Source organism: Sciurus vulgaris (assembly GCF_902686455.1).
Source record: "Sciurus vulgaris genome assembly, chromosome: 7".
Taxonomy (NCBI): domain Eukaryota; kingdom Metazoa; phylum Chordata; class Mammalia; order Rodentia; family Sciuridae; genus Sciurus; species Sciurus vulgaris.
Window position 1 is genome coordinate 154677638 of NC_136467.1, and position 24596 is coordinate 154702233.

Sequence of the window (24596 nt, forward strand, 5' to 3'; positions counted from 1 at the left end):
TTCCCATCCTGAGGGAAGCCCGGAGCCTGGAGCAGAGACCACGGGTCCACGCCCGGGCTCCCGCCGCCATGGCTGAGGGGGCCGGTGGTAGAGTGCTCGCTCAGCAGGACCAGGTCCTGGTTTGATCCCCAGGACCCAGAAAAGAGAGTCTCACATGAGTCCCCAGCACAGCCAAAAACCCTGTGGAAAGGGGAAGGTGCTGAGGAACAGAAACGAGGGGCACACTGAGCCCCACGTCCCGCACAGGACCCCACGCAGGTCCCTGCTGGGCCCAGCCGCGTCCTCTGGGTCTGCGCTCCTGGACTCCAGTCATGTGCTCCCGGCCCTGCCAGGCACCTCGCTGTCAGCAGCTCAGAACCTCCACATCTGAACCTGATCCCCCAGGATTTGCAGGCAAATGGATGAAATTGGAGAATATCATGCTAAGTGAGATAAGCCAATCTCAAAAAACCAAAGGACAAATGATCTTGCTGATAAACGGATGATGACACATAATGGGGAGTAGGAGGGGGGCAAGAATGGAGGAAGGAGGGACTGTATAGAGGGAAAAGAGGGATGGGGGGTGGGGGGGAGGAAAAAATAACAGAATGAATCAAAAACTATTACCCTATGTAAATGTACGATTACAAAAACGGTATGCCTCTACTTCATGTACAGAGAAACAAGATGTATCCTATTTGTTTACAATAAAAATGAATAAAAAATGTGAATAATACTCATATCTGGCCTCTTAAAAATTCATGTAGACTTCTGAGGGTCAGCATGTGAAGGTCAGGAAATACTGGGTTGTACTGAACTCTGCCCTTCCGTCGTGTCCAATCCCTGCAGGGCAGTGGGTGCAGACAGGCCTCCCACAGGCCTCCCTGAGCGTCTTCCGTCGGGAAAGTCACCTTATACCAGGACAGCCCTGTCCCCCTGCCCTGGGCCCTGCCTCCTGCACGGCCAGTCTCCGTCCATCTCCTCTGTCTGCCCTTGGTATTCTGTTTGTCCAAAGATGCCCAGTGATTTCTAGAAGGTGGCTCGGGTGCTGACGGCTCAGGTGGGTTGTCTGGTGCTGCTCCTCTGGGAGGGCCTCTCTCTCAGGAGGTCGGTCGTGCCCCTGGGAGCGGCGGCTTGGCACCCACCAAGCTGCTCCAGCGGTAGAGGACAATGCCGCGGTCACTGCGTTCCCGCTCCCACCAGGCGGCACTGTGCGCCTGTCAGGGCCAGCCACGGCCATGGGAGGCCTGTCGTCTCCTAGGATCGCAGACAAGGGTGAGAAGGCCCGGCCCTTTGCCTCAAGCCTGCCATCCTCTGCTTTATTTCTTAAACATTCATCTGACACATGAAAACGTACAGCGGTACATGTCAACGGGGTACCACAGAACAGACAGAGCTCAGATAGAGCTCCTCGTCACCAGTTCTCCCGGTGAGACCCTCTGCAGATGCCGCTCCCCACGGTGCCCTTCCTGTGGGCTCCTGCAGGGCCCTGTCGTCTCCTGCTAAAGCCCCGGTCATGTCGTACCAAGGTCCAGAGGCACAATCAAGACAAGATTCAGAACCTCAGAAGAAAATCGGTTCCCTGTGCAGCGTCAGCACCAACAGTCCGACTTCCTGACAGCAGCGAGCTTTGGAGACGCGCCCACCCAACTGGACACAGCCCAGAAGCCTAGTTACCATTTCTGCTTTCGTCCCGAGGCCAGATCTTGAGTCCATCTCCCCTACCCGGCTGGACAGTCACAGCGACCACAGCAGTGGACTGCTGCCCGAGGAACCTGCCACCGCCAGCGGGAAGGCGTAGTCTCCCTCCTGCAGAGCAGATGAGTGAAGGCACGGTGTGTGCGCCCTCAGCAACAGGAAAGCGAGAACCAGGAGAAGGACGTGTTAAGGAAGCACAGCAAACCGCGGGGCACGCACACTCAGGACTCACCGAACACACTGACGTGGCTCGAGAACGAAGGACACCTGAGCCCAGGAGAACATAACGTGCAGCCCACCGGGTATCAGAGCACTGAGGGAGCGCAGAGGAGACCAGCCCAAGATGGCAGCGTCCACCGAGATGCACGGCCCGCACCGTTTGTCTGCCCAGAGAAATGCAGGGAGGCGGGCCCGAGGGGTGACCAACCACAGGGGGACAGCAAAAGGGGGCCCGAGGGGTGACCAACCATAAGGCGACAGCAAAAGGGGGCCCCAGGGTGACAGAGCACAGGGCAACAGCAAAACAGGGCCCAGGGGTGACTGAGCACAGGGGGACAGCAAAAGGGGGCCCCAGGGTGACAGAGCACAGGGCAACAGCAAAACAGGGCCCAGGGGTGACTGAGCACAGGGGGACAGCAAAAGGGGGCCCCAGGGTGACAGAGCACAGGGCAACAGCAAAACAGGGCCCAGGGGTGACCAAGCACAGGGGGACAGCAAAACAGGGAAGCAGTCCCCATGCCTATCAAGAGTGTGTGGCCTTGGCAGCCACATGCACCATGAACTGCAAGTTTAGAAGCTGCTCAGGGCTGTCCACGGCTCAGTGGTAGAGCAGGCTCAGCCTGCGTGGGGCCCTGGGTTCCATCCTGGCCAACGGGTAAGAGAACAGAAGACGTTGAAAGGAATGAGGAAGCTTTATAAATTTCAAAATGAAAAACGTAAAGACATATTGAGCAAAAAAAGACATGGCACACACTGTGGTAGTAATTGCTACACAAAGAAACACACAGACACATAGAGAAGATTCTGGAAGTGCACACACTAAACTGATGGAAGGAATGGCCTCCAGTCGGGGACCCGGAGGAGGGTGGGAGTCGTGTATAATTTCACCTTATCAGAGTTTATTGGAATCGGTTTTTATTTTTAACTACAAGAAGCAATTTGTGTATTACTTTTGCAATCAAAAATAAATCTTGACGTTAAGGAAAAAAACTAAAACACACAAACCGAAGCAACAGGGTTTCCTGGAAGCACGCTCTCAGTGGCACTCGAGGTCTCCAGGGGACCGTCCCTTCAGGGGAGCTCGTGTGTAGCACGTGCGTGCTGCTGTGCTGTCGCTGGCAATAGTGCCAGCTATCCTTCATCTACAGTTCGTGGCATCAGAAAAGGACTTTAATTTTAATCCCATGGAGTTTAATTTTATAGATCCCAGAATTGCCTAAATATAAATGCATCTGCATGTATTTCTTAAGGTTTTAGTGGAAAATTGATAAAGAATGTTATTACAAAATCAATTGTGTTATTGCAAGGGGAACTTCTGAAATGTGAAATGCACTCCTAAGGACTTTAAAAGAAAATGCTTTCCTCCACTTCCCCCGCCCCAGTGGTAGGGATCAAACCCAGGGCCTAGCACGTGCCAAGCCCCTGCTCTGCCTCTGGGCTCCCCCACAGTCCTTCACGTTGACTAAACAGGCAAAGCACATTTCTCTGAAAATTTCAACAAAAAAAACATGAGTTCTAGTACTTGCCTCAGAATCTGTACGGTCAGAGAGGTGCTCGTGCACATGGGGATTGAGCAGCCCGCGGGCCTGCCCAGCGCCCCCAGAGCATCTACGAAGGAAACTGCACAGCCCACCCCTCCCCCAGCCCACCACACAGCCCCTGGGCTGCCGGCCCTGGTTTTCAGGCCAATGCAAGAGGGTCGGGTTCACAGAACTGGCCTTTCTGATGGCCCCGGGGGTACAGGGCATGGTGCCTTTGGACGTCCTAATCACCATATGGCAATAACACGGTTACTGTGGATAGTCTCAGAGCAAGGAGAGAGGGGCGTGCAGCCCCCAGGCTGGTATGGGAGCAGGGCCCGCTCTGGGCCTCAGCCCTCGGGAATGTCCTCCCACTACGTGGCCGGTGTGTAGGGATGAGTTCTGAGGGGTTAGCTCTGGCACATAAGGCTCGATACTTACGTAAAAGAAAATTCGGAAGAATTTTTTAACCAAGTAAATACAAATAGCGAAAGAGCCCACACTTCCTTTGTTTTTGTTTTTGTTTTCTTCTGCCAGTACTGGGGATTGAACCCAGGGCCCATGCATGCTGGCAGGTGTCTGGCCCTTCTTCCTGTTTCTGCCACAATTCTTGACACAACAGAAGCAAACGTGGCACCTGCTTCAACCCGAGGTAGAGCCGACCCCAGCACGAGGCTCCTGAGGACCTGGAGGAGGAAGCCCCTTCCAGCTCCCTGGCCCCAGCCCTTCCTTCCTTGGCCACGTCATGCCCAGCACATTCCACAAACACCAGAAGGTGAAGCAGGTGAGTGTCGATGGGACGTCTGATTCATCTTCAATGCTGACGGGAAATTCATCCAGGGCTGCAAGATGGAGTTGGAAGGAGAAAAGGAAGCGGGCAAAGTAAAACACATTTTTGAAATCAAGCTTTCAAAAACAAGACAATCTTAAAAATTCCAAGGTGATTAGCAACAAAAAACAAATGACTTTGGTCATCACAAAAAGAATTCCTAGCTTGCATCTGGAATGTTGACCACAGGCCCTTGTCCAAAGGCTTGGTCCCCTGGAGCTAGGACAGGAGGCACCTTAAGAAGGGCCCGGGCGGCAGGTCTGCAGGTCATGGGGATGTGCTCCAGGGGAAGGTGAGCCCTACCTCTTTCTCTTCCCTCCCAACTGCTGTGAAGCAAGTGGCATTGGACCCTCCATGATGGGCGGCCCCCTCCTGGGCTCAAGAGCTGCAGAGCGGGCAACCATGGACTCCAGCCTCTGCACCTGTGAGCCCAGCAAACTGTCTCAGAGATTGATTGTCTCAGCTCTTTGGTAGACAGACAGCTGGCAACACTGATAAGCACACAGCTCACACACCCACACACGGGAGGGCCAAGGCCCAGTTATCACATCTAAGACATACTTAAAAGATTCGAGCAAATGAAAAGATAGATACAAAGGAGCTCTCGCAGAAGCTCTGAAAAGAAACCAGTGGCTGGGTGGGGTGGCGCACCCCAGTAATCCAGCAACTCGGGAGGCTGAGGCAGGAGGAACACAAATTCAAGGCCAGCCTCAGCACTTCAGTTAGACCCTCAGTAACTCAGCAAGACCCTGCCTTGAAATTAAAAATTTAAAGAGGGCCAGGGATTTGGGTTATCCAGTAAAGCACCCCAGTTCAATCCCTAGTACCAAATAATTCAATAAATAAAATTAAAAGGGCTAGGGATGTGACTCAGTGGTTAAGTGCCCCTGGGTTCAATCCTTGGTACTGTAAGGCCCCCAAAAAGGAAACCCCAACTCTGTCCCATGGATCGACAGCAACCCCAATCAACCGCAGGAGGCGTCACTTGATGCAAACCGCAAGAGGTCGAGTCCCTAGCAGAAAATCTTGTAGGTTTATAAAGGCAGAAACCACACATTGGGAGGGATCGCACATGAAAGGGAAAAGGGGAACAAAGCTGCCAGGAAATTTCAAAGGGGGTCTGGGTTTGCTGATAACATACAACATGTTTCACAATGTTTTACAACAGGTGTAGATTCTGGTCAATAGTTTCTGGTAATCCTACTGTTTGAGCACTATCTAGTTATCTGGCTCAATTTACTCTTTTACTCTCTGTTTGGGGCTGATTCCTGGAACAGCTTTAAGGGCTTTGTTCCCGTCACTGGGAGGGAGACCTTAGGAGTTGAGATAAAACAGACAACTTAAAAAATGTCCATTCTTTCAATACCAAAACAAAACAAAACAGTGGATAGAGACAAGATAGATTGGGATCTCTATAAACAGGAGAAACAAAAAATAAATAATTTTCTGATGATGAGGTTTAGGTTAGATTATTTCTAAGGTCTTCCCCATATTAAAATATTTCTCTAGCAAATTTTGGGTCAGACTTTCTCCAAATTAACCTTAAGATCTAGTCATCAGCACAGGACGGCTTCGTCGAGGGGAAAGATGTGCACTTGGAAGGTTTGGGAGTGTAGGTGCTCTGCTAACCGTGCAGTGGACTAACAGACAGACTTACAGAGACAGACTTCCTGGATCTCACTGTCCCTGCCCCAAACAACATCAACTGATAGGAACAAAAACAGACGGCTGGTTGAGTAAGATGACTGATAGTGATACTGCTGTTTACCGGTGACAGGTTCTGCTCCTTCTAATGTTGAAGATTGAGCACTAGAGAAGCACGCCAAGGCAAGCATATTAAGCAGGTTGTATTTAAAGGTAATTGTAAGGTTCCATATGCAGTCCGATCCACACCAAAGATGGCCCCTGAGCGGCTTCTTCTTCCCATAAGTCTCGGCTTCCCGCCACCTATTTTCCCGCCGGCGGCAAGACGGACCAATCAGAAACCCACACATCACTTTCTCCCTTAACCCGGAAGCCCCAAGAGTATATATGTAAGCCTCATCTTGTAATAAAGCGGACTTCTCCGGTGACTTGCCAACCGTCTCCATCTTTTAGTAATAATACAGACTTCTCCCGGCAGGAAGAAGGGGGCCATGGCTGATGTTCTAAAGTCCCCAGAAGTGTACTCACCCTACATCTTTTATAGATTAAAATCTGTTTTGTTCTCCAGTTCTCTCCCCCCTTATCTCTCCTTCCTGCCTACAACTAGGCCTGGTTTTTCATTAAGTGAGAAACCATGGGCAGGGGGAGGGCCAGGGTGATTCAGACAGATAAGGGCCCAGGGGGCACCAATTAGCAGCCCCTTGTTTGCAGTCCTTGATAAAGGCAAGTAAATTTGGTAATCAATGGCCTCTGGAGATCCTTGACATTCCATTCTTCCAGGGGCAGTCTCCAACTTCCAGAGGCAGACGGCTTCATGGCTTCATTTCCTGGAATTGACCCGATCCCCTATTTCTACACTAACTACCTGTTCCCAATTCTGGCGTCAATAGGTAGGTAGGTAGGTAGGTGTAGAGGTCGATTACATGACAGGGACAGATGCTATAGACAGGCTAGGTGGACGAGGGATAGATGGTATAGATGACAGCAATAGACAAGAGAGGTGGAGCCAGATAACAGATGGATAACTCAGACAGACAACTGCAGGGTGGGGAACTTGCCTGCACAGCCACCTTTGTGCCCCCACTGCTGGGGTCCAGGGACCACTCACAGAGGACGATCTGGCAATCGTCACTGCTCTGGTGACGGAGTTCTGGGACACGGTAATGGTCTGGTTTGGGCCTGCGTTGGCCACAGGTGGGTGATCTGCAGCCTGCTGATGACCAGGGTGGCCATGGTGGAGTTGGTGGCTCCCTCCAAGTCTGTGACGGTCAACCTAGAGACAGGAGAGGGGGCTGTGATTCTACAAGAGCCCAGCAAGCCTCGAGGCGAGTGGACGCTGTGGCCTGCTCGGGTGGCCCTCTCCAGGACCGCTCAGAACAGGCAAATGACTCGGGTGTTCCTGCTTGCCCTCGTTGCTGGTGACTTGTTTCTATTTATCTTCTCATGCTAAAGTTTAGGGGTTTCCACTCGGCCTCCAGGATGCTGGGTGGGGAGACCCTCAGCCAGAGGGCTGCTCTCCAACAGCTGAGCCTGAGAACGGCTCCGGGGAAGTTCTGCTTCAGGCTGGAGCCCTGGGGACCGTGACTCGCTGGTGGATTCTCAGCCGGGAAGCCCTTTCCTTTCTCCATCCTTTTCTGGAGGACGTAGGACGATGACGTGTTCAGGACGCTCTGCAGGGTAATGTTGGGATTCCACACTTTCAAATACAGTGATGCTCAACCCGCAGAAAGAAACCGGCGCTGACCCTCCTGCTCTGGTTCCAACAGCAGAGATGAGGACGGTGACATCACAGACAGGCCACTCCATCCTCGGAGCCACGGTGGCAGCTGAGCCAGTGGTAAGTGTTCCGTGGCATAAGCAGGAATGTGGGGCGAAGGCCGGAAGCAGCTTCAGGGGACGCGCACCCGGTGGTGCATTCTGAGCCCCCTTCACGCCACCCACCCACTCCCCCCACCCAGGTCTAAACCCCCATTTCCTTAGGTATAAGTTTCACACCTATAAATAATCAAAGTGATAGAGAAATATTTCAATAATGACTCTTTTGAAGCTCTTTAGGCTTTTATGTCAGAAACTTTGCTCAAGTCCACATTAGCCAAATCCTCCCAAAGTAGACAATAATCTATATAATGTTTCAAACACCTCTAGACATACACAATCCTGACCCAGAAATTTCACTCCTACCCTAACATTTAGCAGTAAAGATGCTCACTCAAACATGGAACAAGGGGGCTGGCTTGATAAACTACTTGATAAGCCCCAATGTAGTACCCCAGCAGCCAGCAGGCAGAGAAGCCAGATATTCATGGTATTCGTGATCCATGATGAGGCCCAAACCAGACCCGCGCAGGAGGATGTCTGCTGGAGGAGAGATGTGCACTGCGGACGGCAAGGGACAGATGGACAGCAAGGGACAGATGGACAGCAAACAGTACCCACAAGTGTTTGCCCAGGTGGGGAAAAATAAAGTCACCCCAAACCACAATCGAGATACGATTCATCCCAGACAGGTAAAAACTTGAATATGAACGTTTCAAACTGCTAAGCTGTTAGAAGGGAACACAGAAGGCAGCTTGCAGAACACCCCGTATGTTTTGATCCAGGTAAGGAGACAACACTGTTATTTGTGAAGAGAAAAGAGACTTTGAACTCAAATGCCCAGCCAGGAGGCGGTCCACCTCAGGAGAGGAGCACAGGCGTATCTGCCGCAGGCACGTGGACTCCATCAGTCCCGTCCTCTGTGTGCTTGTGTCTGGCTTATTTCCCTTGGCATAACGTTCTTGATGTCTACCTATGTTGTACCCTAGCAAATTTCATTCCTGGGTTTTGTGTTTGTTCGTTCGTGTCTTTTAATTATTTATTTATTTATTAGTACTAGGGATTGAACCCAGGGGCACTTTTCCACTGAGCCACATCCCCAGTCCTTTTAATTTTATTTGGAGACGGGGTCTCACTGAGTTGCATAGGCCTCCCTAAATTGCTGAGGCTGCTTTGAACTCATGATCCTCTTGCCTCAGCCTCCCAAACTGCCGGGATTATAGGCATGCGCCGCTGTGCCAGGCTCATTCCCGTTTCTTACATTTCATCCCCTTCGAAAGCTAAATATCGCTGTCGCATGTGTATAGTCCGTATTTTGCTTGTCGGTTCATCTGTTGATGGACAGCCACGCCCTCACTGCCTTCCGGCTGTTGGGGAAGACACTGTCATGGACACTGGTGCGAGGTCCCTGCTGGACTCCTGCCATCAGATCCTTGGGTGCAGAGCCGCTGGGTCATGTGTGATCCTGTTTCAGCTTTAGGGGGGCCGCTAGTGTCCTCAGCAGCTGCCAGCCGGCGTGCTCACACCGCCCTGGGGGCTTCCGATCCTGCACAAGCCCCGGCGCTCGCTACTGCCTCACTTCTCTTTTTCTTCTCTTCTCTTCCTTTCCTCCTTCCTACCGTTCCCTCCTTCTTCCTTCCTTCCTTCCTTTTTAGCAATCCAAATGTGAAATGGGATAGATCATTTCTAAGCTGATGTTTCAAATGAACTAAAACAGAAACTGTTACAACTAAGTGCGAAACCCAGAAGACTCCAGAGCACCTCTCTGGACCTTTCGGTCAAAGATAAAACCTGGCAGGTTCTCGAGGACCCCAAACCAAGGCAGACCTCATAGCTGCAGAGACGTGGGTGTGCGGCACTTAGAGGAAAGCTCGGAAGTAGCAGAAGGGAGACCTAATGCAGCGACCTGAGAGTCTGCTCCACTCAAGAAAAGAAGAGCTGAGTGAAAAAAAGGTCAATAGGATCCAAGGAATAACAAGGAGCAGAGTCGCCAGGTTAGAAGGGAACGGGTCACACGTGCTGTAAGAGTGTGGAGACGGGACTCCCGGGCACAGCAGGAGAGGATGGCGGGGACAGAGCCGCATGGGGAAGCATAATCTCCACATGCACCCGCCTTCCACTCGCCAGGATTTGTCTCCCCACAATGCAAACCCGTGTCCTCACAGAGACTCACACACAAATGCTCATGGCGGCCTTGTGTGTAACTGTTCTAAGCCACAGAGAACCCAGCTTTCAGGGTTGCAGTGAGGTGCCCTGCATCCCAGCTACAGGGGAGGCTGAGGCAGGAGGATGGCTTGAGCCCTGGGGTTCAAGACCAGCCTGGGCAACATAGTGATTTCCCCTCAAAAAAGACCCCAAATGTCCATTCCAGATGAAGGAATAAAAGAAATAATGTCATATCTATTGGGGCTCAGAAGATAATACCCAAAATATGTGGCTTTTTTTTTTTTTTTTTTTTTTTTTTTGCAAGCTGAGCAATTTAATGGAAAGGGAAAGACTTTCTCTGGAATTCCCTTCCTCTGCACTGAGGCTGGACCTACTGCTAGGAATGCACCTGCCTGCCCTCCCCACTGTGATAGCCCATTGTCCACAGCAGAAAAGAAGGCTGAGGAGTGAGCCCAGACGGGTGGCCTTCCACTGAGAGAGTCCCCACATCACTCATTCCCCTAAGAATTGCCCAGGAGACTCAAGTTGTCCACCTCCCTTCAGAAAAGGGGGCCAGTGCTGGACCAGTGTTGACTGGGCGACGTCACCTCCTCCCTGCCCCGAATCTCCGTCCCCTGCACATTAGTGCTCCCACGCCTCTCCTCCTGTCTAATCTGTCAGTCAATCACAGCGCACCTCGGGAAGGTGCTCCTTCCTCCTGCACCACACTCTCAAATGGAACTCATCAAGGAACAACGGGGGTCAACCTCAGTGCAGTGAGGAGCCGCTACGGTGCCCTCCATGGACACAAAGACGCAGAAAGTGCCAAACGGCCAACGGTCGCAGGAGGCAGGCCAGTGGCTGCCTGGGGGCAAGAGGGAGCTTTGGGGGCGACAGGAAGGCTCACTATCTCAATGGGGTGGTGGCTTCACGGGGGTACACACGTGCCAAGATTCACCACGTGTCATAGTTTGAACACGTGCAGTTTACTTTACTTCAGTGACACCCTAGAAAGTCGGGGAAAGATTGGAATTGCCATACAACTAACAGACGACATGTAACTCGACCTCCCTTTGAAAATGCAAACTTCGTTTTTTGTAACTTAACAGAGTGAAAAAGGGGCTCTGTTTTAGTCCCACACAGTTGCTGGCAACCCAGACCAAATGCTTCCAGGGAACAGGCACAGTCATGGGATCGGGGAAAATCAGCCTGCCGTGGCGTCAACCAGAATACCAAGAAAGCCAATCCACCTCACCTCTTGACCAGAAGAAGACACAAAGCGTTTTTAAGCTTTGATTTAAGGAGGCAGTCAAGACATAAGTACCGAAAGGCAATGAACAGAGAAAGTGGGACTCACTTGTCTGAAAGTGTAGTTGCCGGGAGAAGGCGAGCCGAGTGCAGGACCGGGCGGCGGCCACGCGCTCCTGGGGCACCCGCTGACCTCTTCCAGCGTTAGCTCACTATCTCAGTATCATCCGTGCTCCCTGAAAGGTCACAACGGAAACTAGAATGAGGCCCAGGAAGAGTAGAACATGAACTACGTGATGTGTATAATCCCAACTTTGAATATATATTTTTAGTTGTCGGTGGACACAATGCCTTTATTTTATTTTTCTGTGGTGTTAAGGATCGAACCCAGGGACTCACATGTGCTAGGCGAGCGCACTACCACTGAGCCCCAACCCCAGCCTGTGATCCCAAATTTAAACTCATTTTAGAGGAGACTTGTGTGGAGCTCAATGGCACATGCCACATATCAGAAAGGACCATCTCCCACTCCCTCAATTACCACCAGTTTTCCTCCTGGGTTTGGGCAGATCTGAGCGAGGATGTTCCCCCCAGGTTGAATATTTAAGAAGCACAGTGACAGTGCTGCTTTTTGAGAAGACAGGCGTGAACAGAGGCAGCACATGCAGAGGCACTTCCGCTGGCCTGGGCTGCAGCAGGGAACTCCCGCCCACCATTCCAGCAGGATCCGAACCCTTGGACTCTCGTCTGTAATTTATAAAACAGTCCTTACCGACCCGCGTGAGGAGTTCCCTCGTGGAACAGAGCAAGATGTTTCATGTAGAATCACAGAAAGTGAGGCCTGGAAGGGGGCCCGCTTCGTCAAGTTCACTAAGTCACAGGTTCCCATGGCAGAGGGATTCCGAGTCCTTGTAATAAGCCGCTGAATCCAAGGAACCAAGATGTGAGGCGTCTTCTCAGGTGACCGCTCCTGTTGCAAACGTGCCTCGTCTTCATTTGCTAAGGGGAAACCTGGACAGGCCCCTCCAAACAGACGAGGGTCACGTGGGTGTGACCTCTGCACCCCTGCAGGCCAGCAGGAGGGAGCGGCCAGGACAGCTCTCCACGGGAGGTGCACTAGCTCTATGATCAAGTGCCACGAAACGCAGTCACCGAGCACTGATGTTGTCGAAGCAAGGGGACACGCTCGCCACGCTCTTCTTATTTGCACAGTTGCCTGAGGCATTCTGGGCCCCCCATGTGCTCCACCAGTGGAGAGGAACCCTGGTCACATCAGCCAGGGACGCTCTCGCTCACGCTACCCAGTGATTCCCAGCTGCTCCTGACAATGTCGCACGCGTCCACAGAAGCCTCTGGAGAGGCCGCTTTGGTTCCAGATCAAACAGGGGGGCCCTGAGAACCTCCTTACAGACCAAGGCCACAGCCAAAGGGCACGTGAGCTCAAGACAGGGACGCGGTCAGGGGAGAGCTGAGGGGTTTTAACAGAAGGCAGAGGAGACACCTGTGCTGGCTAAGTCCCCAGGCCTGCTGCAGGGACATCAGATCCTGGGGAGTGCAGCAGGGACACAGGGACACACAGCACTCCATTGCCCTTGATGAGCACTGCTGCCTCAGGTTGACTCTTCAGAGCCGCTGAGCCCAGGCTGTGCCCGGGGCCACCCAACACGGCAGCTTTTCAAACGGATCTGAAACGCCCTGCCAAGAGAGCATCCACCCTGCGGGCCTCGACGTGAAGGTGCTTGTGAAGTTTGAGAGTTCTCCACGAATGTCAGGAGCCTGTCTGCAAGCTCACATTGTTGTCTGTTAGCCCAGGTCCAGCAGACGGGGATGACCACGTGGGGTCAGTCCCACGGCAGAGAAGGAGCACAGATCAGAGCTTCAGCTGCTGTGAGTGGCTGGGTCTTGGACCTCTGAATGATGGTGTCCAGCGCCACCACCAAGTTCCCGGTATGAAAACAACCAGCAGAATGTGCAGGACGTGAGCTGCTGGCCCCGGGAAAGAGGACCACCTGTCTGCATTTCACATGAATGTGGGAATGGACACAAAGACCACGGCAGACGTTTCCCCTGACTGGGACCATGTACAGGTGACTGAACATGTTCAGGTGGCTCCAGAGAATGTGTCTGAAATACCCCTGCAGCCAAGTCCAAGCTGTGTCCAGAGGGCAGGAGGGAGCAGGAAGAGGGATGGAGCTCCAGACAGAGGAGGCTCAGGGCCACCCAGGAGGAGAAGGAGGAGGGATGGAGAGTCAGACAGAGAAGGCTCAGGGTCACTTGTCACTTCTGAAGAAATGAGTGCACTGTTCAGCGAGTCCTGCCAGCAGTGAGCATCACACAGGTGTTGGGAAACCACCAATCCTTAATCCTTCATGCTTTTAGTCCTGGAGCTGAAGGTAAAAGTTGAAACTGTCCGGGCCACATCTTGGAGGCACTGAAACCAAGACAACCCACAGAGCAGCCGACTGTCCCACACACCTCCCTGGCTCACAGTGATGGTGAGGAAGCCCTGCCCAGAGGCCTCACCAGAAAGAGCCACCTTGAAGGGTACAGTCCTGCTGACAGCTGCAACACAACATCACACAGGACAGGTGCAGACCTTGGCGGGATCCCCTAGAAAGGCTGGAGTATCCCTGGGGTCCAGAGGGGGCTCAGGAGGAAGCCGTTCCGAGGCTGCCCTGTTTGAGGCCGGCCCTCTGGAGCACTGAAGGCCACCTGGATGGTCCTTTCCCTCAGTACAGGCCTTACAGAGACCCTCGTTTGAGATGCCCTGTCGCGGGCAGCAGCGCTCAGAGGCATGAAGTTATGTGCTTTTTATTTCCATTTCTCCCAGAGCTGGGATGGGCTCCAATAAACCAGACGCCCGGCCTGGACCACAGGTGGTATGGAGCACGCGGAGGAATGGAGCTCAGAGATGGGTGGCAGGGAGTGGGGACCTCAGCTGCGCATTTTGGGAGATGAAGACAACACCGTCCCTGGGAAGTCAGGCCTCTCCCAAAAAGGCCAGCCTGCCCCTGACAGGTCGAGAAGAAGACAGCTTCCTCCCACGGGGACTTACCTCTCGGAGCAACATCTGACAGGCAACGCGACTTGAGGGCTGGAATGGAGTGACCCGCAGCTCTGAGGATGTGAGAGCTGAGAGGAGTGGAGGCCTTCACTCTCACAGCCTGCAGGAGTGGGCCGCGGGCTTTGACCCTGCCACGGAGGGCGCGGGCCCGCCTGTCCTCTGAGCAGATAGGCCAGGTGACTCCAGTGAAGAAAAGCTGTGCGAAGGCCTTTGCTTAACCACCTGCCCAGTCTACCTCCGTGGTTGAAGCTCTGCATCCGTCTTCTGAATTTGTTCTGGTCGTTTGTTTTCTGGATGGCCCTGAACCCCTGGAGGCCTGGACTGCAGGCCTGCACCCCGCACCCAGCTTCCTCTGTGGACCTGACTCTTAGGAGTGTTCTGGGGTCAACAGCTAAGACGTGCCACCTGGTCCTCTGGCGTGTTGTGCTTGAGAGAGGAGACGAGTCGGCCTGTGCCCTTGCTTGATTCCACCCTGGTAGTCTGCTGGTGGCTTAGTAGGCTCCATTCACACTTGTAGGTTGTTTCTGGGAGAAAATCGGAAATACAAGCAATTAAGGGATTGGGGCAGTCACTTCATAACCTGGGTTGAGGGGAAGGAGACAGCATAAGCCCAGCAGTGTGACCACCTCACACCCTGACCCCCTTACCCCTCTTCACCTTCCATCCCAACAAAGAGGAGCAACGCTTCTCTCTCTCTCTCTCTCTCTTTTCTTTTTCTTTCTTTCTTTCTTTTTTCTTTTTCTTTTTTTTTTTTTTTGTACCAGGGATTGAACTCAGAGGTGCTCAACCACTGAGCCACATCTCCAGCCCTTTTTAATATTTTATTTAGAAACAGGGTCTCCCTGAGTTGCTTAGAGCCTGGCTAAGTTGCTGAGGCTGGCTTTGGACTCACCATCCTCCTGCCTCAGCCTCCTGAGCCGCTGGGATTACAGGTGTGTGCCACGGGCTCCTGGTAGTTTATCTTCTTAATGGAAAATATTTTTTATAAAAACATAACTCACAGAAAGTTTAGAAAATAGAAAACAAAGAACAACAAGAATCAAACAAACAAACAAAAAAATGCCCTCCCCGTCTCACAGTTAGCCTTTGAAGCCTTTGCTTCCAGGGTGCGACATCTGATTTTCAGAGGCTAATCGACTGTACTCCTTCTCTCTGTAAGGCTTACACAAGGATATAAAAATGAATCAAACACCTCTAGGCTAAGCCAAAGCCATGTCCTACCTTCAGATATTAGAACAGTACTGGGTCCCTCCTCTCGGAATTAAAATGCAAATGTCAGGAAGTATCTGCTCTGCTCCTGAAATTTCAACCCACATGTGATGGGGGAGAATGAACCGGAGGAACTCGGTGAGAAATGACCAGCGTCCTTAAGAACGAGTTCCCTCAGGGAAAGTGCATCTGGCCAGCCGTGGGGACAGGTCAAGTGCCCACCGACTGCAGAGCTCTGGACACCGCGGAAAGCACTCTGGCCCTTCTTTGAGCAGCTAGCAGGAGGTGCCTGCAGACCAACCTTTGGGCAGGGGGTCTCCCAGGCCTGTGGGTCCCCTCTGCTCAAGCCCTGCTACCTGGGCACCTGCTCTCGCGCAGCATTCTGCTCTGCATGGCGGAATCGGGGGCTCTCCATCCTGAGCTCACCAGGTGTGATCTCCCAAACTCCTACTCCATTAAAAACCGTGTGAACAAACTTCCTTGCTCTGATCCTCAGAGCCCAGCCTTCCCTTGGAGCCCTCCTCCGTGCTGTCGCCCAGAGCGGAGAAAACGACTGCGAAGACCTGCCCGGGCACCCACCCTGCCCTTCCCGGGAGGGCTCAGAGGAAAGTCGGACTCACCTGCAGGCAGTACCCGCACCACGGAGGCCATCGACTCCGCCTGTCCCAGGGTGTGGTTACTACCAGCTTGTCTCCGGCCGCCACCCCAGTTCTTCCCCTGAGAGGTAACCAGGAGCCGGGCATGCCCTCCCTCCACTACCCCACAACAGTTTGATTTCAGATTCGATAAAACAAAATAACATGGTTTTGTGATGGTTCTTCGTAACGTCATCGAAGTTGCTTTTCCCTCTGGTTAGTGACTGAGCAGAGCCCTTGCTGTGCTGCGGGACAGACGTGAATCCAGAGCCATCTGCGTGAGCGGCACTGGGAGGAGGAGGAGGCTGAAGGCCAGTCAGTCTGGAGACTGCGCAGGCTGCGGATGGGCGTCTCCCTCCGGCCCCAGGCTTCCTGGGCTCCCTGGCATGAGCACCCTGGGTCACCAAGCGTTGCTGTACCCGTCACACCCACGCAGCCGCATGGGCTGCTTCCAGGAGAAAATTCAGACGACCTCGCTGTGAAATGTCACTCATTCAAGTGGCAGGGACGTGGGCTCCGTCCGGAGCACTTGGGGGCCAGCTCAGCATGTGGAGCAGAGGAGCTCCTTGGCGGTGCCAGGGTCGCCCTACTGTGGTCGCTCCACAGGCCTGCCTGGCCTGGGGGCCAGTGTCACTCGGAAACCAGGTTTTCATGTGTCAAAACATGATGTGGAGGAAAACAGTGAAAGTAAAATCTGAGCACTCTCTAGAGGTCTCAGCCACTGGGACGCTGGAGGGACCAGTGGCCCGTGCAGGCCCCGGGGCCCCGAGCCACCCGAGGCCTGGAGCACCCTCAGCTCCTCCCTCCTGTCACTCTCACCATCCAGCCCCTTGTTCCCCAGACGGGGAGACCGAGCCCCAGAGAGGCAGAACAGGCTGCACTGGGCCCCACGGACAATTGGCCAGTGCTCCACTGGGTCCACCAGGATCTAATTGAATGGATTATTTCTACATGCCAGATTGAACTGGGCCGGGCACTGCTCCAAAGGCTTTGGAAGAATCACTTAGTCCTCCTAACCTCACATGGTAGTGCGATGCCACAGGTCTCTGAAGGCCTCTGAATAAAGATCCTGCAGACAGTCCAGCCTTGGCCCAGCGTCACTGTGACCGTGCAGACATGGAAGGTCGCAGGTGGGCCACAGTCATCCTGCGATGTAGGCCCTTTAGAAACAGTGTTTACTTCCGACCTTTGTGTCCGACCAAACATTCTCCTGACTAATACACTAATAAACTTCTCAGAATGGTTTTACAGACCTCTAGCCTCCACCAACGCTAAACTACTCCAGATATCTGGAACATGTAAGAAAGACTGTACCAAGGACTTCCAGGCTGCTTTGGCTAACTCTGACTCTCTTTGGGCCTGCAGATGTGTGAGATGCCTGATGGGTCACTCGAAGCAGGATGAGAACTCAGCGTCTCTCCTTCCGTTTTAGGGAGAAGAATACTGGGATGAAACCCAGAGGCACCCCAGCTGTGCACCACATCCCCAGCCCTTTTTATGTTTGATTTAGACAGGACCTTTCTGAATTACAGAGCCTGGTGTTGAACTTGGAACCCTCCTGTCTCAGCCTCCCAAGCAGCTGGGATTACAGGTGGGTGCCCATGCCTGGCTCTTAACCCACTTTGAATCTGTCGCTTTTGCTTTGAATCATTCTCTCCTACAGTCACCTTGGATTCCACAACAACAGGTCAAATGAATAAATAGCTTCCACTGATCAGGCAACAACCACCCTCTCCCCACCAACCCTGGGATGATGATCAACTAGAACAGTTTTGTAACAGGCGTCACTTTATGCTTTGAGTTAACCCTTGCTGCTCTGCCACTGTGACTTATTTTTAAAATGGATGTGTTTCTTTCTCTTCCTCTCTTCCAGCTCCTTTCTAATCTCTTCCCCTCCCCAATCTCAGGGGAAACAGGATTACCTTTCCCACGCTAGGCAGATTTATCTGTCCCTGAGCACACACCCACCATAGGAAATAATCCAGACTTTGGAGATGGCACCAGAAGATGTCAGAAATGACTATCTCACAAATTAACAAGTGAATTACAATTCCAAAGAGAACACATGAAATGCAGCCTTTGAGACACCTCTTTAAAAGCCCCCTGTTCCCCAGTTGGGCAGAGTCACAGCCTCTAGGACAGGAGTCCCCTGTGCTTCTCGCCGGCTGCAAAGCAATAAAATTCCTCTTTCCTTTTTCTCAAAACCCTGTGCTCGCTACTGAATTGGCACTGGGGCCAAGGACCGAGCTCTCGGCTGTAGAGCAGCTACCTAATGCTCCCGTCAGTGTTTGCTGCACACATGGATTCATGATTTTCTTTGCACTTTGGCTATGAAAGCTAACCTCTCCCATGGAGGAGCATGTCATTCAGGGTGAGCCAAGTCTGTGCTCCTGGGTCATGGCCACTAATATTGGACTCAAAATAAACTGTTTTCTTATTTCTGGAGGGCAGAGTTGTCCTTTTCTGCGGACAGGACTATTAGAGCCCACGGATCCTATAAGCCAGTGTGCTTTTCCACACTCCGTGGCTTCTCTTCCACCGTTATCCTTTGCTTGACTGAAGTTCAGGATCAAAGTAAATAAAAAAGGTAAAGAGGTGTCAAGAAACAAATATCAAAGTTGCGTCGCTGACTCAGGGCACTGAAATGGAGTCAGGCGGACCTTGCTGGTCCCATCTAACACACGCCTGCCTTGAACCTTGGTGGGGCCGCAGACCCTGTGCCCACATCCATCCCGTCCACCTCTGAAACATGAGCACTGCTGACCCTGGACCAGAGCCCGCCCTCCCCGCTACCAGAGGCTGAGACCACACCACCACTTTCTTACAGGACTGCTTGCCTTCTGCCAGTGCCAACCAATTTCTGACCAGCCCTGACGTAATGACCAGGCCCCTCTTGTGGTTTAAAACTCGAAATATAGCCGCCATCTTAAAACCCTGGAACACATCCTCAAGACCGCGTGGATCTGCATTTTCTCAGATTGCAATCCTAATTAGCCCCATATAAATTTGTCTTCTTTGTTCTCAACTAGGTCGATTTTATTCTTGCTCAGCAGACCATAATCCTCAAAATACATCAGAAAAGCTCAGGAAACACCACACTTAGTCTTCCATGTGTTGAAACTTCTTTATTTGACAATCTAATAAAAGGTTTTTCTGAGGCCTCTGCAACACCTGGCCCATGATTGCGTCCTCCTTTCTGGGACCATGGAGGAAGAATGTGCCACCCCAAACATGGCGGCAGGAGACTCATTGAACTGTTTTGTCTTTTTGTGAGACTGGAGTTCAGGGACTCCAAAATGGCAGAGGCTGGGCACCAGAAGGGGGCTGCGGGAGGACGGGAGAGGAATCACGTCCCTCTACATTAAGCCCATCACCATGACAACTCCCGCCACAGGTTCAGTATTTTAAAATGACCAATGGGGTAAGGTGGGCAGTGTTGCTGCCCACAGCAACAATCCCGCGGGAATTTATCGGAGGCGGACTGGGAATGAACTACTTTTGCTTGTTTGTTCCCTAGTTTACAGAGGAAGAGAGGCTTGCTTGTTTTTAGAGAGGCTACACTTTCAGAGACCTGCTGCCTCTTAGAGGTGCGGCCTGCGTACTGCATCCTTCCTTCTGCAATCTCTCTTCCAGGTGAAGAGAATGTCTTATATATATTAAGGCAGCCAATCAGCTTAGGATTAAGTAGCACGCGCCACAGTACCAATCAAGAAAGAATGAGGAACATCTATTGACCACTAGCACAGAACAGGCATTAACCAATCAGGCAAAAGGTCATGAGAGATCACGCTGTGTTTACACTAATTATGCGCCACCTCGTGGCCCAACGCCAGCCGCCATCTTAGGGGCACTTAAACATGTCTCTACAGGGCAGTGTTCTAATTAGGTTTCCAAAAGTAACCAAATGGGACCGTTTCCGAATCAGGTATCATAAGGTAACGGATGGGCACAGACAGTAAGGTCTTGGATCAGGTTGGCACAGGGAAGAGGGCCTCGCAGCCCAGCATGCAGGACTCCGATTTCCAGGGTCAGGGCCTCGAGCGCCTCTCTGCTATGCGGCGCTACTTCCACCTCCGCGGTCAGCAGACCTGTGCTTTGCCGGCTACTTGTGTATGTCTAGCTCAATTCTTTAATCGAGAAGCCAAGGATCTGATCCCCAACTGGACACCCTGAAATAACATTTTGGCATAAGGATTACTTTGAGCCGATTCCCTTGAGAAACAGCACACCCAGGAGAAGCTCTGGAACTGTAGACATGACCCTTGTATAAGGGGCCATTTTTATCTACATAAGAAATTTCTGTCTATAAGGGTGCCTCCCTTTCCAACCAGGAGCAGGCTGGCCGAACCACAAGGCTCCTGTCCACGGAGAGCCTCAGTGTGCGCAGTGAGCCTAACCCTACCACTGATTTTCCGTCACCTTCCGCCAATCCCCCCCCCCCCACCTCATTTCTTTGTTTTAGATGCTACCTATGTAGGCCAGGCCATCACCTGAAGTTCTGCATTTCCCTGGATCTCTTCCTCCTATAAAGTCATTCCTTGGAGCATCCACAGGGCATTGGTCCCAGGACCTCATGGATACCAAAATCTGAGGATGTGCCAATCCCGTCTATTAAATGGCAAGTGATTTGCATACAACCCATGCGCCTCCCTCTAGATTACTTATAATGCCTACTACAATGTAAATGCTATAAAAAAGGTGTTACATTCATGTAATAATAAGGAAAAAAGTCTGTGCTACAGATGTGATTTCTTTCCAAATATTTCCAATCATGGTTGGTTGAATCTGCAGTGGAGAACCTAAAGATATGGAGGGCTGACTGGGTATGAGATAAACGTATCAACAAACTTCTATTTGTTCTTTTGTTATTTGTTTTTGGTTCTGGATTCCCAGCTTAGGACTTGGAAGCGGGGGACGCTCTCTGCCCTGGAGAACATGCCTCCCTTGACTCCCTCATCCGGAGCTTTCCATTTCCTACCTCTCTGGCCCTCCTGCAGTGATGTCCAGCCCGGCTCCGCTGGCCCCGCACTCTCCCTGGATGATCCCACAGCCCCATGTCTGCACAGTCACTCCACAGACTCCTCCCCACCCCGGCCCCACAGTTGTCCAATCTAAGTTCCATGTGTTCCCATTTAGAGTCCTTTATAAAACCCTTTATAAAACCCTTCATTCTGACATCCAGTCACTCATCAGATCTAGATCCTTCTCTGCATGCCTGCAAACCACTCCCTACGGATCTTCTCACCTCTGGTTAATTTGGGGGGTACTGGGGATGGAACCAAGGGGTGTTTATCACTAGGCCACCCTGTCATCCTTTTCTTTCTTTTTTTAATACGGGGTCTCACTACGTTGTCAAGGCTGGCCTTGAACTTGCAATCCCTCAGCCTCCTGAGTCTCTGGGATTACAGGTGTGTGTTCCCAGCCATACTATATTCTTAATATGAATCAGTCGTTTTGTTTTCCTGCTTACAACCACTCAGGTATTCTTTATCCCTGTCCAATAAGCGCCAATTTCATAGCACAGAATACACCGTGTTCCAAAGTCTGGCCTTGCCTACCAGCCTCGGCTCGTCTCCTGCCAATCCTTTTCCACTCACATGGTTGGCTCGAGACACACACCTCTTTGCTGTTCGTCCACAATGTCACACCAGCTCTTGTCCTTCCTTTTTTCTTGCACAGGCAATGAATGAGATGGTGGTCGGTGGTGTTGAGCGGCCTTAGCGGCTGCCTCAGACTACAAGTCCCTCTGGCCTTGTTTCCACTCCCAGTGGGGGGACGGGCTTTCTGTAAAGTCCTCTTTTCTACCCGATTGGGTTGGCCAAACTGGAACACAACTGCATGTCTTCTTAGAACCAAAATCTCATGAACCAGATGTGATTAAACTCATACCACAGGAAGAAGACTTGAGGAGGACAGATGAGGGACCCTTGTCTCAGGTTTCACCCATCTTATTAGCAGAGGTGACTGAGGTTAAGGACCTTCCTTTGATTCTGCCCTGTTACGGTATCAGAGAAGCTAACTTCCCCTGACGAATAAACAAGATCCTGTTTTCCATAAGATTGCCCACCCATCCCAAGGAGCATCTGCAGAGACCCAAATCTGACCTAGAGTAAGCAAGCAAGGGAAAGCTCCCGTGTAAGACCTCATACATATTACTTGCATCTCATGAATCCAGTGTCAAGCCGGGAATAAGCATTTGGCACATGCGCAGTACGCATAATGGGCAAGGCACAGCAGTCTGTCAATCACTCCTTGCTTAGCATAAGCCACTCCTGGCAAAGCACCCGCCAAAGGAGGAAAACCCAGAAGTGCTTGTAAGCCCAGACCCCCTCTGATTCTGCACAGACCCCTTTGTCCTGTTCCTACTACGCTCCCCCAGTGCATGCTCCCCCAGTAAACGCTCTTAAGGCTTCTCTTTGTCTTGGTGAATTCTTCTCACTGCCCACACACTGGCCATCACCCAAAATCCCGCCACAGGACTGAAACTCAAACATCGCATCTGGAGCCCACATTTCCATGCCCGGTCCCCATGAAAAGGGTACTGAAGCCTCAGTCATTTGGCCTTTATTTCAGTCTCATATTTTGTGTATGACTTCTGTTTCTCCGTGTTAATAAAATTTTTTGTTCTTTTTCCTGTTACTCTATTGTAGGCTTCATTTCAGCACTATGGAGACTTGTGGGGGAAAGTCCAAACTCCCTGCAGTGGAAGTGCTGAGCTCGGTCCCTGGCTCCTGCAAGCGCTCAGGCAGTTCCATCATCACTACTGACCCTACACGTGCTGCTCTCTTGACTTGAACAACAGACCAAACCCTTTTGTGCACTCGATCCCAGAGCGACCTCCTCTAGAAAGACTGCTGCGGCAGCCTCTCCGCGGGGACATATTATATGGAGCCCAACAACGCACCCGTCAGCCTCCTCTCCTGGACTGCAGGGCCACGGGGGAGATCAGTGTCTTGCTGGCCTTTTACGGCAGGTAGTCAACGCCCAGCCTGGCGAAAGGGGTGAACTTTGAAACGGAACTGCTGGACTCTAGGGCGTGCGTTCCCTCAGTTCATCCCTGGGAGCAGCGGGAGGTGGCTCAGAAGGCCTGGGCCCAGGGCACAGCAGCCACGGAGGGTTGGGTGGGATAGGGTGGCTGCGGGAGCCCAGCTCTTCTCCGGCGGCTGGGCCGAACTGGGGCTGCCGGGGGTTCTGGGGGCACTGGAAGGCACGAGATCATTAACAATACAGCCATGAGAACAGCGAGCCCTTCAGCGGCACCGCCACCAGCGTTCTTTTCCATCTCTTCTGGAAGCACCGCGGAGGCACGAGGGCCCGTTCTCTGAGCGGCTGGGAGACGTCACCTCTCCTGCCGCCGGGCCGCAGGCGCCTCAGGAGGAGCCCAGCGGTGCGCGCCCCGCCGCCCGCCGCACCCACCTGGCCCCGCAGCCGCCGCTGGCTCGCGGAGAAGCCCGTGCCTGGCCCCGCACCTCGCCCGGAGGCGGCGGCGTGGCGGCCGCGCTGCTGTCGGGACTGCGCCCGGGGCGCTCGGGTCGCTCTCCGAGGCCTCCGGGCTGTGGCCGTCGCCGCGGGCTGCAGACTCCAGGTCGTGCTTGGGGCCGGGCTGCAGGAGGCTGGGCTCCGGCTCCCTGGGTCCTCGGAGGGCGCGGCCATCCCTGCCTCGCCCCGGTCTTGGCTGGGAAGGGGCAAGTCCTCCCTGGCGTCCTCAGGCGGGTCCCCCCAGGGCCCCGAGGCGGCAGCCCTGCTGGGCATCTCTCCCCGTAGTCCAGAGGCCGTGCCTCCGTGCGGGCCTCCGTGCGAGCCTGAGCAGAGCACGAGGTACGACCTGCCGGGGCCCATCTTCTGGGGCGCACAGCTCTCCTCCTGCGGGCAGCTCACCACAAGCAGCGGCCCTCAAGCCACCAGGCCAGGTCGCAGCTGGACAGGTCGCAGCACACGGCCGGCCGTGCAGGCCCCCGCCGAGAAGGGGAAGGCGTGAGGCACTGGCACGATTCTGATGGTTTCCAGGTGGGCGGGAAGGACGGCGGCCAGTAGGGCCTCCCCTGGCTGCACTGCTGACGGGCACCATCTGCAAAGAGGCAGTCTGCAGTGAGGAAGGGGTCCTGCAGGGATGCCCCTCTAGGACTCTTCAGCCCTGCCAGTCTGGAGCCAATGAACTATCCCCACCTGCTGTAGAAAGACCTCTGTCGCAGTCCACGCATCAGGCTGGCTACCAGTCCACCCAGATCGCCTTCCGCGCACCCACCATCCACCCTGCCTTCCACCGCCCATCCACACTCTCCACCTGTCCACACACCATAGTCTGACATCGCTTCAGGACTCCCAGCTGTTCACTTAACAGACACGTTCTTCTCCATGTGCGTATTGTTTTACATCATTCACAATGCTTAGCTCCTCACATAAAATTAAGTTACCCAGGTTTACTTCTGGGAACAGCATCACACCTTTGGGGTTTTGGTTGCTGTTGGTAATTAACTTTTCCTTTTTTTTAAATCTCACAGGTTCTTCTGATGACAGATGAGTCAACAGAGAAATATCCAAGATTAAGAAAAGGTTGTTCTCGGTACATATCTAGAACCAAGTAGTCTTAA

The 24596-nt window shown here is 52.8% G+C and overlaps 1 protein-coding gene across 1 annotated transcript in view; it reads right to left on the minus strand.

The window, feature by feature from the left end:
• The window catches only part of KIAA0319, a gene marked incomplete at its 5' end in the record, with an annotated part of 37965 nt that extends 13651 nt beyond the window's left edge, over nt 1–24314 (minus strand). The window contains 14 exon segments of the mRNA XM_079147408.1: nt 1180–1236; nt 1705–1746; nt 1749–1825; nt 1910–1944; nt 6948–7030; nt 7033–7101; nt 7104–7162; nt 14617–14647; nt 14650–14685; nt 15991–16087; nt 23266–23888; nt 23891–23945; nt 23947–24073; nt 24172–24314. Of these exon segments, the coding sequence (XP_079003534.1) occupies nt 1180–1236; nt 1705–1746; nt 1749–1825; nt 1910–1944; nt 6948–7030; nt 7033–7101; nt 7104–7162; nt 14617–14647; nt 14650–14685; nt 15991–16087; nt 23266–23888; nt 23891–23945; nt 23947–24073; nt 24172–24314 (1534 nt within the window).
• Between the last annotated feature and the right edge of the window lie 282 nt (nt 24315–24596).